At 36.3% G+C, this 16,493-nt stretch overlaps 1 protein-coding gene across 1 annotated transcript in view; it reads left to right on the plus strand.

The window, feature by feature from the left end:
• The window catches only part of LOC134653406 (B-cell lymphoma/leukemia 11A), a 52,419-nt gene that overhangs the window by 27,478 nt on the left and 8,448 nt on the right, over positions 1–16,493 (plus strand). Inside the window, exons 2-4 of the mRNA XM_063508756.1 lie at positions 2,499–2,672; positions 2,916–3,119; positions 3,309–3,494. Of these exons, the coding sequence (XP_063364826.1) occupies positions 2,499–2,672; positions 2,916–3,119; positions 3,309–3,494 (564 nt within the window). The remainder of the gene's footprint in view (positions 1–2,498; positions 2,673–2,915; positions 3,120–3,308; positions 3,495–16,493) is intronic.

The following is a 16,493-nucleotide window of genomic DNA, read 5'->3' on the forward strand; positions in this document are numbered from 1 at the left end:
TGGTAAAATGTGTGTCCCCCCCCCTGTAACTTCTAAAATAAGAGAATGATAAAACTAAAAAAAATATATGATGTACATTACCATGTAAACTTCCACCGAAAATTGGTTTGAACGAGATCTAGTAAGTAGTTTTTTTTTTATACGTCTTAAATCGCCTAAATACGGAACCCTTCATGGGCGAGTCCGACTCGCACTTGGCCGCTTTTTTTGTCTTGAAATGTAGATTTATTTCCTGTTCTCAATTAAATCTAAAACGAAGCGTGCTTAAATGTAAATAAATCCAAAAGGTGGATTAAAAAACAAAACCCATTTGCCACGAGCCATACCGTTGAGCAAACGTGAAAAAATCCCATTAATAATGACACATTTACATAATAAACCCCCTGTACAAACCCAGGTACAACGGTAAACAAAACAGTCGAATCACGTTTTTTCCCTATATTAATTTAGTACTCAGGTTTCACCCCTGTACATTAAGGAACGGCCTACATTTCTTTTATGGCGAAGGAAATAATAATAAGGGAATGTTATAGACGGTACTTGTATGAAATTAGCCAAAGAGCGCCTTTGATCTGAACAACACGGACCAATCGTGTGTGAAACACCTTTGTAATTGTCAAACTCTTGTGCAATAAAATCAGGGACATATATTATGTATATATATTTTTGCGGTATTGTTTGACTATTTTGTGATTAACGTAAGAATACATTAATTATTTCGTATGTTCAAGCTATTTTGGTTGTCAATACTAACGGTATGAAATGCCCAATGTAAAGTAAACCCTAAATGGCACAACCATTGGCTTTACTTCACAGTTCATTACGCTATAAATGTACGACAAATCTTTTTTTTGCACTTTCCTGGTAATTTATAGCCAAGTTCATATTATTATTACTTCATTTCAAATGCATAATTGACTTTAAGTGTTGCTTTATAACGAAATTAGACAAAGTCAAATTCTGACAGTTTGCTCTTTGTTTGGTTTTTGTGTTTCTTTCGGATTAGTTACCAACGTAACTGTTTTTTTTAAATGTAAATACATCCCCCTAATCAGCTACCTACCTACCCAATTTAATAACATAAAAGACATCAAGTTGACCCCGTTAAGCAACATCTTATTAAAAATTCAAAAGACGTGAAAGCGATTGATACAAAGAGCCAAAAGACCCTTCCATGACCGCAAGCCGCTGTCATTATCCTTCGCTCAGAGATAAGTGGTCAAACCACCTGACACCTTAAAGAAACACCGTGACTTACAACTCATAATTAAATGTAATTTCACACTCAAAGGGATGAAAGTTTCATTGTCCATATGTCGCGGACCACTTTTTTGTGTTCTGACTACATGTTGTTTGGACCGCAATGTGTAAACAATACTGGCAATTATGCAATTGACGCTTTGTGTGGACATATATTCAGGTTATATTTCGACATTATTGACCAAAGAAATTGCATCTTTAAAAATATGACTAAACTGCAGTAATAAGCCTTACCATAAGGGTAACATTTCATTTCTGACCGCAGCTGCACTACTGGTACTGAACGCGTCGGTGCTACTGTCAATTTCCATAATAAAATGAACAGTAGTACAGCTGTCGTTAGAAATGGACTGTCACCTTAACAGGAAGCTATAAGAAGTAAATACTAATCTCAGTAATCTCACAATCCTGTTTAATCTTATTTCTCTTGTCATCAATCTCATCATTAACATTTCAGTAGGTATTTGCTAAATGTCTAAAATCTTTGAATTCTTTGATTGACATTTCGTATTCATTAAATACAAAGATAGTCTTAAGACTGTAATTAGTTGAAATACTAGCAATTTTACAAAGGTAGAGTAGGTGATGTTATAGTGTAAAGCAACTGTTTAAATATTGGACCAGTGAGTAATGATCGGACCATGTATCACACAGTGACATGATGGCATTGGCCAATTCAGAATAATTTAAAATTATTTTACATATCAAACACCGTTTTTATCTTTTTAAAAATGAGTAAGAATCCTATCCATCGCAAGCCAAAATAAATTTATAGAATCTCATGTGCACAAATTACTTAGAATTTGAAATATTGTAGTTATTTATACGTATTGTAAAAAAGTATTCATACATTACATATACATAATGTAAATACTCTTACATTTTCAATCAATAAACTCCTTTTTTGCTGTATTCACATGGTAACGCCTAACTTACATGTTTAAATTACGCCTGTCAGCTTTGTATGCCGGTAGTCGGTTTGTTGGTATACAAGCGACCCGCCCCGGCTTCGCAAGGGTTAACAAACTATACATAAACCTTCCTCTTGAATCACTCTATCTATAAAAAAAAACCGCATCAAAATCCGTTGCGTAGTTATAAAGATCTAAGCATACAGACAGACAGACAGCGGGAAGCGACTTTGTTTTATACTATGTAGTGATACATACTTTAATAACGACTACCCATAATGATTAAAGATATCGTCTATGTTTTTTTTAATTTTCTTTTCCTTTCAGCGGATGCGGACAGCGCGGCCGAAGGCGGCGGCTCGCCGACGCCGGGCATGTCCGACACGCTGACCTGCGGCGCGTGTCGGCGCGCCTTCGCGCTCGCCGACATCGTGCGGTTCATCCAGCACAAGATCTCGTCGTGCGACAAGGATCTCACGTCCTACCACTGTTACAGCGCGGGTAAGTTCACTTTGTCACACTGTAGTTGCAGTGATATTGACGACGTCGCATTTAACCTTTCGTATTTCGTATCTAATCATTTTGAAAGCAGTTTTAATTTACTATCAGCAAGATTAATACCTCTAAGAATTTGATAATAATTATCTGATGATGTTTGAGGTTTATATATTATTTGCAGCCAAACTAATTGGATCTTAATAGTGATCTCTTCAATATCTTTTCAAATATCTGTCTTCATCGTAGGTCCTAATTCTGACCCTGAAGACGGGTCCCGACCCGGCCAGGTGTCAAGTGCGAACGCGAGCGGACGGCGGCCATCGCTGCTAACAGCGAGAAGACCGCCCAGCAGCAGAGTCCATACACCGCCGCTGGCTAGCCCTTCCATCGCCCCTCCTGATCTCATTGAAGACGGAGGTGCTTCTAGCACGCCAAAGCGATTATTAGACGGTAAGTCGTCTCCCATTCTTTGAGGTTGACTGCAGCCTCTTAGTAGGTCTCTCATACATCAATCTCCTTTTTTCCAAATTCTATTGGTATAGCTCAATCACTATTCCATCTTGACTTGTTTTTGACCATGTATCTTCTGTATTGTTTATAATTTTTTTTAAATATCATAAACAATATTATTACCAACAGAAGCTGACGCTGGTGTGTCAACACCAAAGCGGAGGGCATCAACATCGCCAATGCCATCAAGTTCCCCCGATGAAGACATCAAACCCAAGATCAAACAAGAGCACATGGATACTTCAGCCTCTCCAGATGATCAAAAGAAATCTAGAACTGAAGTAGCTGACGCTGAATCTAATACCATGCACAGTGGTAAGTACTAATAATTGTCCTTCAAGTCTTCCAACTATCTAAATATCAAGGATACCAGCCCAACCAAATTACTGTGTCATCTAGGAAATAATAATTTCGGTTTATAATTTTTCTTTCTTTTTTTTTAAAAGGTAAAGGTAGGTATTACGATTTCTTTGTTCCCAATATTTTTTCCGGAATCTTTTACATTAAATAGTACCCTATACGGAGATGACGCATATCTTCTAGCCAAATATATCTCCAAATAGACACGTGCGACTGACAAATTCCCTATTATTTAGAAGCTTCACGTCATCGCCGTTTGGTCATGTTTAGTTTATAAATGATTCTTAGGTAATCGCTTTGTGTCAAAGGATTCGGCCGCTGAAGACAATTTTATCGTGTCTTTTGTCGTCTGCGAGATGTTGCACAATAACAATGTTGGTCCGTGGAATGCTGATGTCATCGTTGGTCCATATATTTCTTTCCGTAGTATACTCGTCACTTTAGCTGCTCATTGATGCAAGGGGTGCTTTCATTTTGACCGAACGTGTACCTGAATTTCTTTTTTCACAGTTACCAATACGGCATGGCAATGAAATAGCAATTGCAAATTTGCGTTTTACGAGTAAATATAATTTTGTCTAATAGTTACATCGAAAGAACACATTCATAACATTAAAACAAAGAGACAACATAATATGTCTAATCATTTTAGCTCTGCCAAACCTTCTTCTAGAATGAATTTGCACTCCACTTTTTAGTCGATGAAACGAAACTGGTTCGAAAGTTTTACTACCTATCTATTATGTTCAAAATATGTCTAAAAAAATCAACGATCCTTTAAGCCATAATAGTTAATAGAAATAAACGTCTAAAATCATGAACATCTGTATAAGCGAGCAATCTTGCGGGGGTGGTTCGGAAAATAATCTAAAAGCCGAGCGTAACCCTTTGTGGGAGCAGATGTGCCGTCATTTGACACTTTTGTATTAAACCGTTGCACAACAAAAGCTTTCTTAAACCCGAATTTGTGCAACGTAAATGTTGTACAACATTCTCTACCCGCATTACCTCGCTTTGTAGATTTAGAAGTTTGACGCTAACTGAAACCAGACAATTCACATTTTGAGACCAGCAAACGTTATGAAAGAGTTATTAAAATTCCGTCATAAAAACTCGGGAAAAGTAGTGCTTCAACGTAATACGATTGCGCTTTCATCGAAATGTCAATTGCAGGTTTGACTCGACACCAGTTGTTTCGGCTTATTGCGTTTATCCTAAACCTTAATATTAACCCCTTCGAGTGAGCTGTCACACCAGCCGTGCTCAATAAAGCATGAGGGCTCCGTAATAATAAAATATCGCATTAAATTGATAACCAGAAACAAAAGACTTGAATCCATAAATCTACAGAACATTAAAACCGCATTCAAATGGAATCGTATTGTCAAAACAAGGACATAATTCTAATGGTGACAGTAAGTCGTGACCTCGCGCCAACTTAAAAAAGTGAATATAAATTTAATAGTATTATATTGTACATATTAATTAACCCCATCGCTGTATGAACAGATAAGGGGAAGGTTTCGGAAGAAAAAAATATTTGCATGAGCACACGATTGACGTGCGTTCATTGTTATCTTGTGCCTTTTGTGATGACCCTTATGTTAACCATGACGATGAGCTGAATACTCAAAACCAGTTCTGGCATTTTAAACTCCTGTTGTCATTTGTTTAGAGTTTAATATCGATTGACAACAAGACGGTCTTAATGACATTTTATAAATGGTCGACTGATATTATAATTGTCAAAGATGCTACTGAGGTCTATTGTTGGGCGGCCTTTTATAATTTTTTCAAAGATAAAAAATGTTTGGCGTGTTCCTGACACGCGGTAAGTACATGCTCATGCGCTGCCGTGACCTATGGAACTTCTTTGAGCGTGACACAATGGTCGGGGATATTTTTAGTTTTTGTACAGACGGGAAGGTGGCTAAGTGGCGGGTTTAAAATAAGTGGGTTTTAATTTTAGAAGTGACGTCGCCATTTAAAGGTGAGGGGAAGATTGTCTCGTGCCTATCGCGTGTCCTTTGAATAAGCTCCTAGTTAAATTTAGAACAAACCGATATTCGATTTCGTGTCAATGACTATTTCTTTAAGAATTTAATGTATAAAGATTTCCATATTTATATATCATTTGAATTTTTAACAATGAATACGACATATGGATACTGTGTCCACAAGGTCTGCCACAGTCATTACCATCACAAAACCGAGAACCGATGGCCGTCACTTATTTGTATCAAAACAAATATTGGCTCAAGTGTACGGCGGGTCCAGTATTTGGTATCCTTTGTTTGGCTTACAAATTAATGAAGGATTGTCGAGCTATAGGTGTTTCGTATTCAAATTACTTGTTTCGTCGTTTCAATTTGATCAAGGGTTTAAATTGTTAGTTCGAACGTCATGTTTTTACGCGTTTTTTTTTCCAACTGGTTGCATGTCGAGTCCATCGCCTGCGGGGTCATTCTTATTGCAGTGCAATGACAATTATGCGGTCTGGACAGTTGTAGCCGCATCGGTTCCGCGGCGCCCCTGCCACAGATGAAATTATCCTTTTAAACGTGAGCGTGCACGCTCTACCGCATCGCAATGCTCGGTCCGATATGACTTAACAATGATACGCTTTTTACTTCTCCACTCATGCAAAATAAACGTCGTCCCAAACCAGGGGGTTAAAAGTTTGACCAATTATCTACGCATTCATAGACTCTGATAATTTCTTCCGACAAGCGATCGCCCCCGTAAATGATTCCTCGATTACGTCCCGTTCAAGATATTTCCATATCAAGACATGTTTTCTTAAGGGTCGGCCACAAAAGGGCCATCTTTGCGCCCAATCTTTAATCCTATCTTGGGACTCGGGACCTTTGCGGGTGAATTTAAATTTCTTTAGAAATATCGTCCTTATTATGTACGTGCGGGCTCCATTCCTCGTGCGGCGTTCGTGGGCGAGATAACGTAAGTTAAGTCCGAGAGGAGATTGTTGTGAAAAAACTACCGCTAACTTTGGCGAGATCCGATCTACGGACCAGAGTACATTGAAATTTGATCTTTAAGATCTGCTTCTCTAAACGTAATTTGGCTTGAGATGGTTCGGATTAGTATTACCTTATTTTGTATATGAGGTGATAAGTCTTTATGAGGGGTCAACCTTTTCTACAGTGGAGCTCACCCTTTTAGTGAAAAGAGTCCGTTGATAGCTGATTTAGGAATGGTGATAATGCATTCAGTGTGTGTAAATATATCATAGATTTTCTGTGATAGATTGCCCCGGGTACGCAACGGGTAGAGATGGGCTATCTATATTTTCTGACAAGCTTTTTATAGAATAGTATGGCTTAATTTATCTGCGGTCCCCTAGGTCAGGAATCTAAAGGATTGTTGTGTCGGTTGCATTGGACGGGTCGCGGCGAATAGCTCCCATGGTTGCTTTGTGTACTGCAGAGTGACCGGTGGGGAATTTGTTAATTAAAAGCGAATTTGATTGGCAAAGTGATTGATGTTTTTTTAAACTTATAGGTATAATCTGTTGTAAATTTATACAATCATATTGTTGTATAATATCACGTTTAATAGTGCGTTTTTACCGTAGTAACATGTTGGTACGTAGCTGTTACATCACCAAATCGTAAATTTTGTACATGGCCCTTCAACTGCAAATTGAATATGTATTAATATTTCTTACTAAAGTGTCATTCAATAGAACTTGCTAACAATGTAAACAAAAGTTACTAGTAAATTGACATTTAGTGTCAATTTTAGTATGGCGGTTTGTTTACATAGTTAGCAAGTTCTATTGAATGACATTTTACGTATGTACGTGCTGATTTCAAAAATTCTCCACGTCCTCTTCTCTTATCAAAATCAATTTTACAACGTCCACTTTATCCCCCGATTTTATTGTTTCCCCCGCATTTTTTGTAATATGTGGTAATGGGTGTGTCACACGTGTGGCGTTATTACGAGTTTAAAATAGCCGCCACATGTGTTAAGTTAGGGCCAATTTTGGGCGATAACGTTTTGTACTGTGATGTCTACAGGATCAATGTTTTGTAAGTTTAGAGTTAAGTTAGTTCACATATTTGGACAAAAAACAGACGATTTAGCCCATAAACCATGATATTTCTTTTGTTGTTATAATTATTTTGTTTGAGATAGCCTTAAGAGTTTTACCAACCAGTTCAAATGTAGGTACTACTTACAGTATACGTTTTTACGTTTATCTAACATACCTACAACAGAACATAAAAGGTGACACATCTAAACATAATACATATATTATACACCACCAATGTCTTTTTTAGGGTTCCGTAGCCAAATGGCAACAAACGGAACCCTTATAGATTCGTCATGTCTGTCTGTCTGTCCGTCTGTCTGTCCGTCTGTCTGTCCGTCTGTCTGTCCGTCCGTATGTCACAGCCACTTTTCTCCGAAACCATAAGAACTATACTGTTGAAACTTGGTAAGTAGATGTATTCTGTGAACCGCATTAAGATTTTCACACAAAAATAGAAAAAAAAACAATAAATTTTTGGGGTTCCCCATACTTCGAACTGAAACTCAAAATTTTTTTTTTCATCAAACCCATACGTGTGGGGTATCTATGGATAGGTCTTCAAAAATTATATTGAGGTTTCTAATATCATTTTTTTCTAAACTGAATAGTTTGCGCGAGAGACACTTCCAAAGTGGTAAAATGTGTGTCCCCCCCCCCCTAACTTCTAAAATAAGAGAATGATAAAACTAAAAAAAATATATGATGTACATTACCATGTAAACTTCCATCGAAAATTGGTTTGAACGAGATCTAGCAAGTAGTTTTTTTTTAATACGTCATAAATCGCCTAAATACGGAACCCTTCATGGGCGAGTCGCACTTGTTGAGAGTCCGACTCGCACTTGGCCGCTTTTTTTTATTTGCCGTCTAAAGGTCAGTTTGACAACTGACACCTGACATATTGTTTTCAAATCTTACGTTTTCTAATGATCAAAGCTGCATATTAGCTGTTATTGTCTATATAGCCAGATACTTGATTGTCTTAAATACGGGAAAATAAGTTATTAAAAAAAAGATGGCGCCGCCCGCTTCGCCCATTTTGCCTTGATTTCTGTAAACTATCGAATTTCACAAATTGTACGCACCCTCCACGATTGGTTACGCCTGTGTGCCGAGTCGTGATATTGGTGTCAGTTTTAATAATTTTCCCCAACATTTTGTCTTGGTTTAAATTATGTATAATGGTTGTAAAGGAAGATTACAGGGCTACTCGTGGATATAAATACATTATATGGGTTTTTGTTTACGGTAGAGGACAATTTTGCAATTTCCTAAATGAATCCTAAGAACGATTTCTCAGATTTCGAATTTTTTAAACAGTATATTTGTGCGTCTTCATTTTAGAAGTGCCACGAGTTTATCTCATTGTGTTCTATCTATTCGAATAATAGAATTATATGTATGAATTTTAGGTAGGTATTGAAACAAACATGTAAATAAGTAAATCAATTCGTATCTTATTTCTTCACTGACACTTTTTGTACACTCTGAAAACAACTGAACCGTGTTTTCAAAGTCTAGGGGTCACTTTTTGTATCCACATCACAAAACACTTGTATTCATATACCTACTGGCGACGGTCAAATCGGTCATTCCTCGTAAATTCAATTACAGTTGCGTACTTACGACCCAGACGATTGTTAAATATTGGCGAGTTTTATTTTCATTTTATGAGTCAGAAAATATAATATGTTAGGTATCTTATTAATTTTACGAAATACGTTTTTGGGCAATATTGATGTGAAGGCATTTATATTTATTTTTGTTAAAACCATAAACATAATTAATAAAAAACTTACAATAAAAAGTAACCTAAAATTAAAACTACCTACAAAACTAAAACTAATACCTAAAAAATAAATAAAAATAAATGTGGGTGACCTAGCCTAATATGTAATATATGTATGTATTTATTGAAAATTTGGCGGAAAATTTGGCGAATAAATCTATTAATCTAGCTTACTTATATTTTGAATAACATAAAGCTATCCTAATTCCGGTAATCATCAAATTGAAAATGAGTTAAACATTATTACATACTTGAATACCTACCTACTAACAAGAAGAGTATCACACAGTTACAGGCGTATCGTACTGATGTGCCAACAGACATTTTTCAAACTTACAAAATGTCCCATATAACATTTTATAGAATTCTTGCTTGTATAATATTTAAAATTGAAAAAAAAAAAAAACTTATTTTCAAAATCATTGGTTAGTCTCCAATATTTTGTAAAATTCTCACACGGACGATGTCACGTGAGGAGTGTAGTATACAAATTAAGTATTTAAAATTTCTGGCAAATTGTCCTCTAAAATTAGATATCAGATCACTAACTAAACAAAGAATCGCTCAAAGACTGTCACTGTTATTTGATTAGTCTTTATAAAGACTGAGTGACAATAGTTTAACCTTTACATTGAATCACGTGGCATACAAGTACATCATACAAACAGGTTTTTATTGGCTATTCAATATTAGGTAGGTACTTATGTAATTTTATGTATTGTATTTAGAATAGAATAGAATAGAAATCATTTATTCAGACAACACATCAATACAAACAACACATATTGCAAATACAAGGCAGAGATAAACAAAGCAGTGGAAATAGAGATGTGAAGCCGAAATGGTCTCCACTCTGCAATGCAGCTGGCACGACTAGCGTGGCCAGCGGCGCTGGTTTTCTGTGGAGCCAGCGGAGTGTGCGGGACAGCATGCAGTGCAGGACACGTTGTGGATGACGGGAAAAAATAATATTGAATACTATTAGTCAATGAGGGCATTTCCGTCATACTTTTTCATAAGTTAACTTTGCCTGGTCATAACTACGATGATATTTATTTTTTAATAAACCTGATGACTGTAATAGATTAAGCATTTATTTAGCTATATACTTAAAGGTCGTATTAAATTGCTAGTACTGCTGGTTATTCAAATATGATTTTTTTAAGACATGTCAGTTGACGGATTTTCCCTAGGATTTGGGGCATTTCCGTCAACCAACGATTTTTCTTGGATCGTGACGTATTACAAACTTATACGTCAAGTGAACAAATACCACTATACTCTTAATCGAAACTAAACCTGAGCGAACTCAATTTAAAGTTCATTTTAGATTTTATTGCCAAATATATTTTTTGGGGCAATTCCGTTCTATTTTTAAATTTAGGGGTAATGAACATTTTTAAAAACTTTAAAAATAATATCTACTTTTTAATTTTAAATAATACAGCAAAGATATAGGTTGATCTACGGAAGCTACGACGAATTTATATGATAAATTTTACAATTCAGTAAGAATATCGCATCACCTCTCATGAATATGTTGTTGAATATGTATACAAATGTTGTTGGACGGATTTGTCCCACTGACGGATTTGGCCACCCTGACCTTATATAAATATACAAATGTATATGAATATCAAAATTATATTATATATAAATATACATAACCTTGAACAAATAATATTGAATACTATTATAAATAAATATATATTTCATAATTATATTATATATAAATATGTATATTTATTTAATGTATTTCTACGCTGTGTTTTATAAATACTCATATACCTCGTATTAGATTTTTTTTTCAGAAATGTAGATAATAGAGCTAGCAAGAGCTATTTGCAACCATTTTTCATAAATGAACAAGTTTTTTTTTACGAAACTACCGTAAATAACTACGCCCTATTGGATACATATAAAACTAAAACAAAAATTAAGCACAAGCTTCGATTTCAAATGGCAATCGCTGATTACAGCATTGTAAGGCTGAAGGCAGTGGGGGTGAAATTTTTAAACACCACCCGTCTGGACCCCCTGCCCCCTAAGGGGAGGGGGGGGGTCCACCGTATCCTCTATTTGCTTCGTGGACAGTAGGTTTTATAGACGTGGTCTAGGTAGAGTACCTACCTATAGATTCGGGTGTAGGCAGGCGTGTCTCACTCCGCGATTTCGTCGCTTTGCTACAGGTAGCTAAAAGTACATCCGTTCGGCCCCAATTTTGGGGAAAGACATAAGCCGCGCGTGGCGCTGTCGCCACCTAGCGGCCATATCTGTGCTGATCGTAACAGACGCGTTTTGTTAGAGAGTGAGTCTTCTGTACTTAGTACTATTATTTATTCTGTGGTGTAGGTATAATAACTTGAGAGACGCTGATTTGCGAAGTACGCTTGCGAGTGATAATCACAGCACTATGTGCAGTGTAGTTAAGATAAGTTACGTCAGTACATGTTCTTAGTGATTTTTTTTATAAAATGAACTATTTTCGGTCTCAAAATACACTTAAATCGATTTTAGTGCAAATAAATGGTATAAGTAACTTACTTAATTTAAAGTGTTCTAGTTCGATTTAAATTTTGTTCGTACACTATTGATTGTGAAAATTTTCTATCAGTACTTATAGTTGATTGATATTTTGATATCGTAGCGCTGTTCCGTTAAAGTTTTGTAAATTTTAACTAGTTTAAAATACGTGGCGGACTTAAATCCTTAACGCATTCGCACCCAGCATTTATGGTATTGAAAATAAATTCATAGAATCCTTACAAATATGACTCGTATTTACCGCTGAATGAGTAAATATACATTTAAAACTAAAGTTAACAAAAATCAAAAAGTCTCAGTCTCTTTTTAGCCCAATGGTTGACCGGTAGAGAATGCCTCGAGGCGTTAAGTCCGCCATTTGTACTCTTTTTGTGTAAATTTGTGCAATAAAGTTTAAATAAATAAATAAATAATAAAGTCACGTCTTCAACAGTTTCAGTTAGGAATGTGTAAAATTTGAAAAGTCGAGCCTAAAACGCTGTACCGGAGAACTACCCTCGGCCGGAAGCCGGCGCGCAGCATCCGGCGCCGCCGACAGTTGTTCGCACCCTACTCCTTCCATTCCGACAACAAGGAGACGCGAGCTGTCTAGTCAACTACTATAACGTGAACTCTGTACCCGTAACAACCGTGTAACGTCAGAGATTGCACTTATAATGGATCGTCTAAACGATGAGCTCAGCTAGCGATTGTAATAACACCCCGGCGCCTTGCGCGGACACCGCGAGGAACTACAAACTACTAAACTCTTGAAATAGTGATGTGGAAGCTAATGTGTCACTTTGTATTGAGTTTTGCTCGGAAAATCTCAGTTATTTGGGCTAATCAACTTTTTCTTGTCACACGTTGCTATGGTTACGGTCTCCTGAGTCACTCTTAAAATTCTAGGTTTTTCGTATTTAATTGAACCAAACTTGCATTTTATGGTAGTTATAACCTTTCCATAATGGGACATCTAATGAGCATGTTAGTAGAACATAGTACAGCAGTTCTTCTAACAATCTATGCTACTATTATCTCCTCGCTAATGGGACAGAATAACAACAAGAAATAGTTGATTGACCCATTTACGGATACAAAACGATAGGAAAAAGACGTAAGAAAAACTATTTTATTACAATACCTAGTCATTAAAATGAATTCAAAATGAAAATGTACCTGCTTAAAAGCAGACGAATTATTATAATACATAATACTATTATCCTATTCAATCGTTATACGGCTCAGTCAAAACCGCGGAAAAAACTTATGTGTAGCATTAAACCATTTTCATTTGAATACCTATAGGTAACTTTAGGTAATAAAATGAATTAATTGTTACAACTCCCGTAGTCATAACAATTTAATACAGGAACAACCACGCAGCATTAAAAACCGCAAATTCACATTTCGTATCTTTCGAAATAAGAACGCGACCATCGACTTGTTATGCGGCGGATGTCCGTCGCGCCGCTGCGCTGAATGACCGTCCCCCCTCCACCCACCCGCTTATAACCCGAATGGTGCAAATTGTGACCCATAACAGTTGCTGGCTGGTTGGGAAAATTTGAATTTCGAATTTCGAATGTCGCACGTCGCACTTTGTTTGACTTCGATTTAGATTTTTAATGTGATATTTTTAGAGTTGTTAATTTTGTATCTAGGTTTGGGTTCATTTTTATCACTTTAAAATTACGTGGATCTTGATAGATATCAGAGATATTGTCGTTACGAATTGTATAAGTAAATAAAAGAAGTAGTTCTCACAGAAATGCATAAAGAGCAGAGAATTTTAATTCGTAACTTTCGAGGTGATGGCCTAAATAAATAAAAAAACAACGGGTTGCACTCCGGGAGTGCCGACAGAAGTGAAAACTCAATGACTAGTCCAAAATGTCTACAGCACTATGTATAATTGACCCATCCTACTTTCTATTGAAAAACTTTAGTTCCGAAATTGCTGGTCAGTGAGCTTGTTTAAAATTCGAAATTAAAAATTTGTAGCGTTAATTGTTTAAAATTCGAATAGAAATTGTAAAGTTACCTTGCAGACCTCGCATCTAAATATATTTGGTCATGATATTTCGAGTTTTATTCACCATCACCAGTACTAGCTTTCACTTTTATTAGCAATTTCATCAAGATGTAGCTTTATTGAATTATGTCATTGAGTTTTTCTTTATTGATTTAAATGCCATCTAAATGAGTGGCCATCTAAACCTTACGGTCACGTGATCGCCTTACGCTGTTTCGAGTTTATCATTTTTTCCCCACCTCAAAAAGTGCCCAGCGCCGCTAAACAAGTTTTCACTTCAAAAATGTGTGGTAGAGACGGACAAAGCTAACTCTGCATGGCATTGGCAATGTTAAAAGTGGCAATGTCATCATTCATCTCATTTTTTGATAATATAAGGTTTATAATGACACTCTCTTACTTTGTGTCAAAGTGAGGTAGTGTGATGACACTACCACTACCACAGTGGATGCACTGTCCACAGCCAAGTCACTGTCAAGTCGATGCACAGTTAACTTAGACGGACTCTAAATCTTCACTTACTGTTGGAGCAATTAGCCTAAATATTTATACTACATAGCTTTAGATATAGATACACACGTAAAGTAGCCAATCTAATTCTTTATCAGTCCATGACATGCGAATATCTATGATAAATTAATAATATTGATAGGTACATACTCTACCAGAACGCTTTAAGCCGTAATCAGTAGAATCTATTCACATTCAATCTAAATTAAATAATATGACAGCTAATGCCCGTGATTGACCACCCACACTAGTCCATAATATTATCAAGAATCAATCGTATCAATTATCTATACCTATCACTGTTAAAGCGTTTTATACAGGCCGTGCTCAAATTTTATTTTAATATTGTGATATATTTTCAGCATCTGTTTATTTTTGTCCGTACGTAACTAATAATCATAACAATATTTCTAGAACATTATTCTGCATGGCAATTGCAATGACAAAGTGTGGCGATGTCATTACTATTGTCAAATTTGTATGAAAATATGACGTTTATAATGACACGCACTCACTTTGTTCTATTCAAATCGGCGCAAAATTAGCTTAAATCTATTCTCTAATTTATTCAAACTGAATTATGAATGTTAAGTTGCTAAAATATACAATAATATGCAATAATAATAATAATAATAATAATAATATATTCTTTATTGTGCACCACATGATGAAAAAGAATACAGAGAAAGAACAGACATTACATTAGGTAACAACAGGCGGTCTTATCGCTCAAAAGCGATCTCTTCCAGACAACCTTTGGGTAGCAGGAAACCAATAACTTACAACAATGAACGGGTAGTGCTGATACGAGATTACGTAGAGTACTAATAGAATAGCCTCACATATCAAGAATAAATATAAAAAGATATATTGAAGAATTATTTTAAGTAAATACAATAAATATATAAAATACATATATATATATATATATACACATACATAAATAAATAAAAGCAAATTAAGGCAGTGACAGGTAATGGGATTTTAAAAGATTTTTAAATATGGAAAGGGATTTGGCGCATCTTATATCCGACGGCAAAGCATTCCACAATCGAACAGCCCGAAAAGTGAAGGAGGTATTATAAAATTTAGAAGAAGAAGAAGGAGGAGCAAGGAGATGCTTCTCCGCACACCGCGCAGAAGAGAGATATTTAAAACGTTCTTTAAGGTAAGGGGGGGTAGTGGGGTTGAAGAGAATGTTATAAAGAAGGGTGAGAATGTGAGAGTTGCGACGCAGACGAATTGGCAACCACCTGAGCTTGGTTCGAAATTCCGAGACGTGGTCAAATTTGCGCAGGCCATATATGAATCTAATACAAGCATTTTGTAATCGTTCTAGTTTGTTTAGCTGGTCCTCCGTAATATCCAGGTAACAAATATCGGCGTAATCTAGTATGGGAAGAAGAAGAGATTGTGCAAGCGCAATTTTGGTGGCAAGCGGCAAAAAGTTACGAACTCTACGAAGTGACCCCAAGGAAGCAAACAATTTCCTACTGGTCTCACTGATCTGTGGTATCCACGAAAGTGTACGATCTATTAGAATACCGAGATTCTTTACTTGACTCGAATAAGGAACCTGGACGCCATCAAACACTATGGCTGGTAAGCTGTGCAAGTCAATCCGAGAGGTGAGTTGAGGACTACCTAAAATTATGGCCTGCGTTTTAACCGGATTCACTTTCAGTCCATAGCGTTTACTCCAACTGGAGATGGATTCCAAGTCCCGGTTCGTGGAGCTAATAGTTTGAGAGAGATCACTAATTGCACACTGCGAGTAAATTTGGAGGTCGTCGGCATAGAGGTGGTATGAAGAGGAAATATCACTAGTAATTTTATTAATAAATATTGAAAATAGGAGAGGAGACAACACGCCGCCTTGCGGTACACCGGCCAACGTGCTGCACCACGAAGAACAAGAGGAATCTACTTTCACGCGTTGCCGACGGCCTTCAAGATAGCTATGAAACCAATCAATGACTGAAGGAGAAATGTTAAGAGAACGCATTACGCCAAGTAAAACATCAAAATCAACTGTGTTAA

Source organism: Cydia amplana, chromosome 13 (genome assembly GCF_948474715.1).
Source record: "Cydia amplana chromosome 13, ilCydAmpl1.1, whole genome shotgun sequence".
Classification (NCBI taxonomy): Eukaryota; Metazoa; Arthropoda; class Insecta; order Lepidoptera; family Tortricidae; genus Cydia; species Cydia amplana.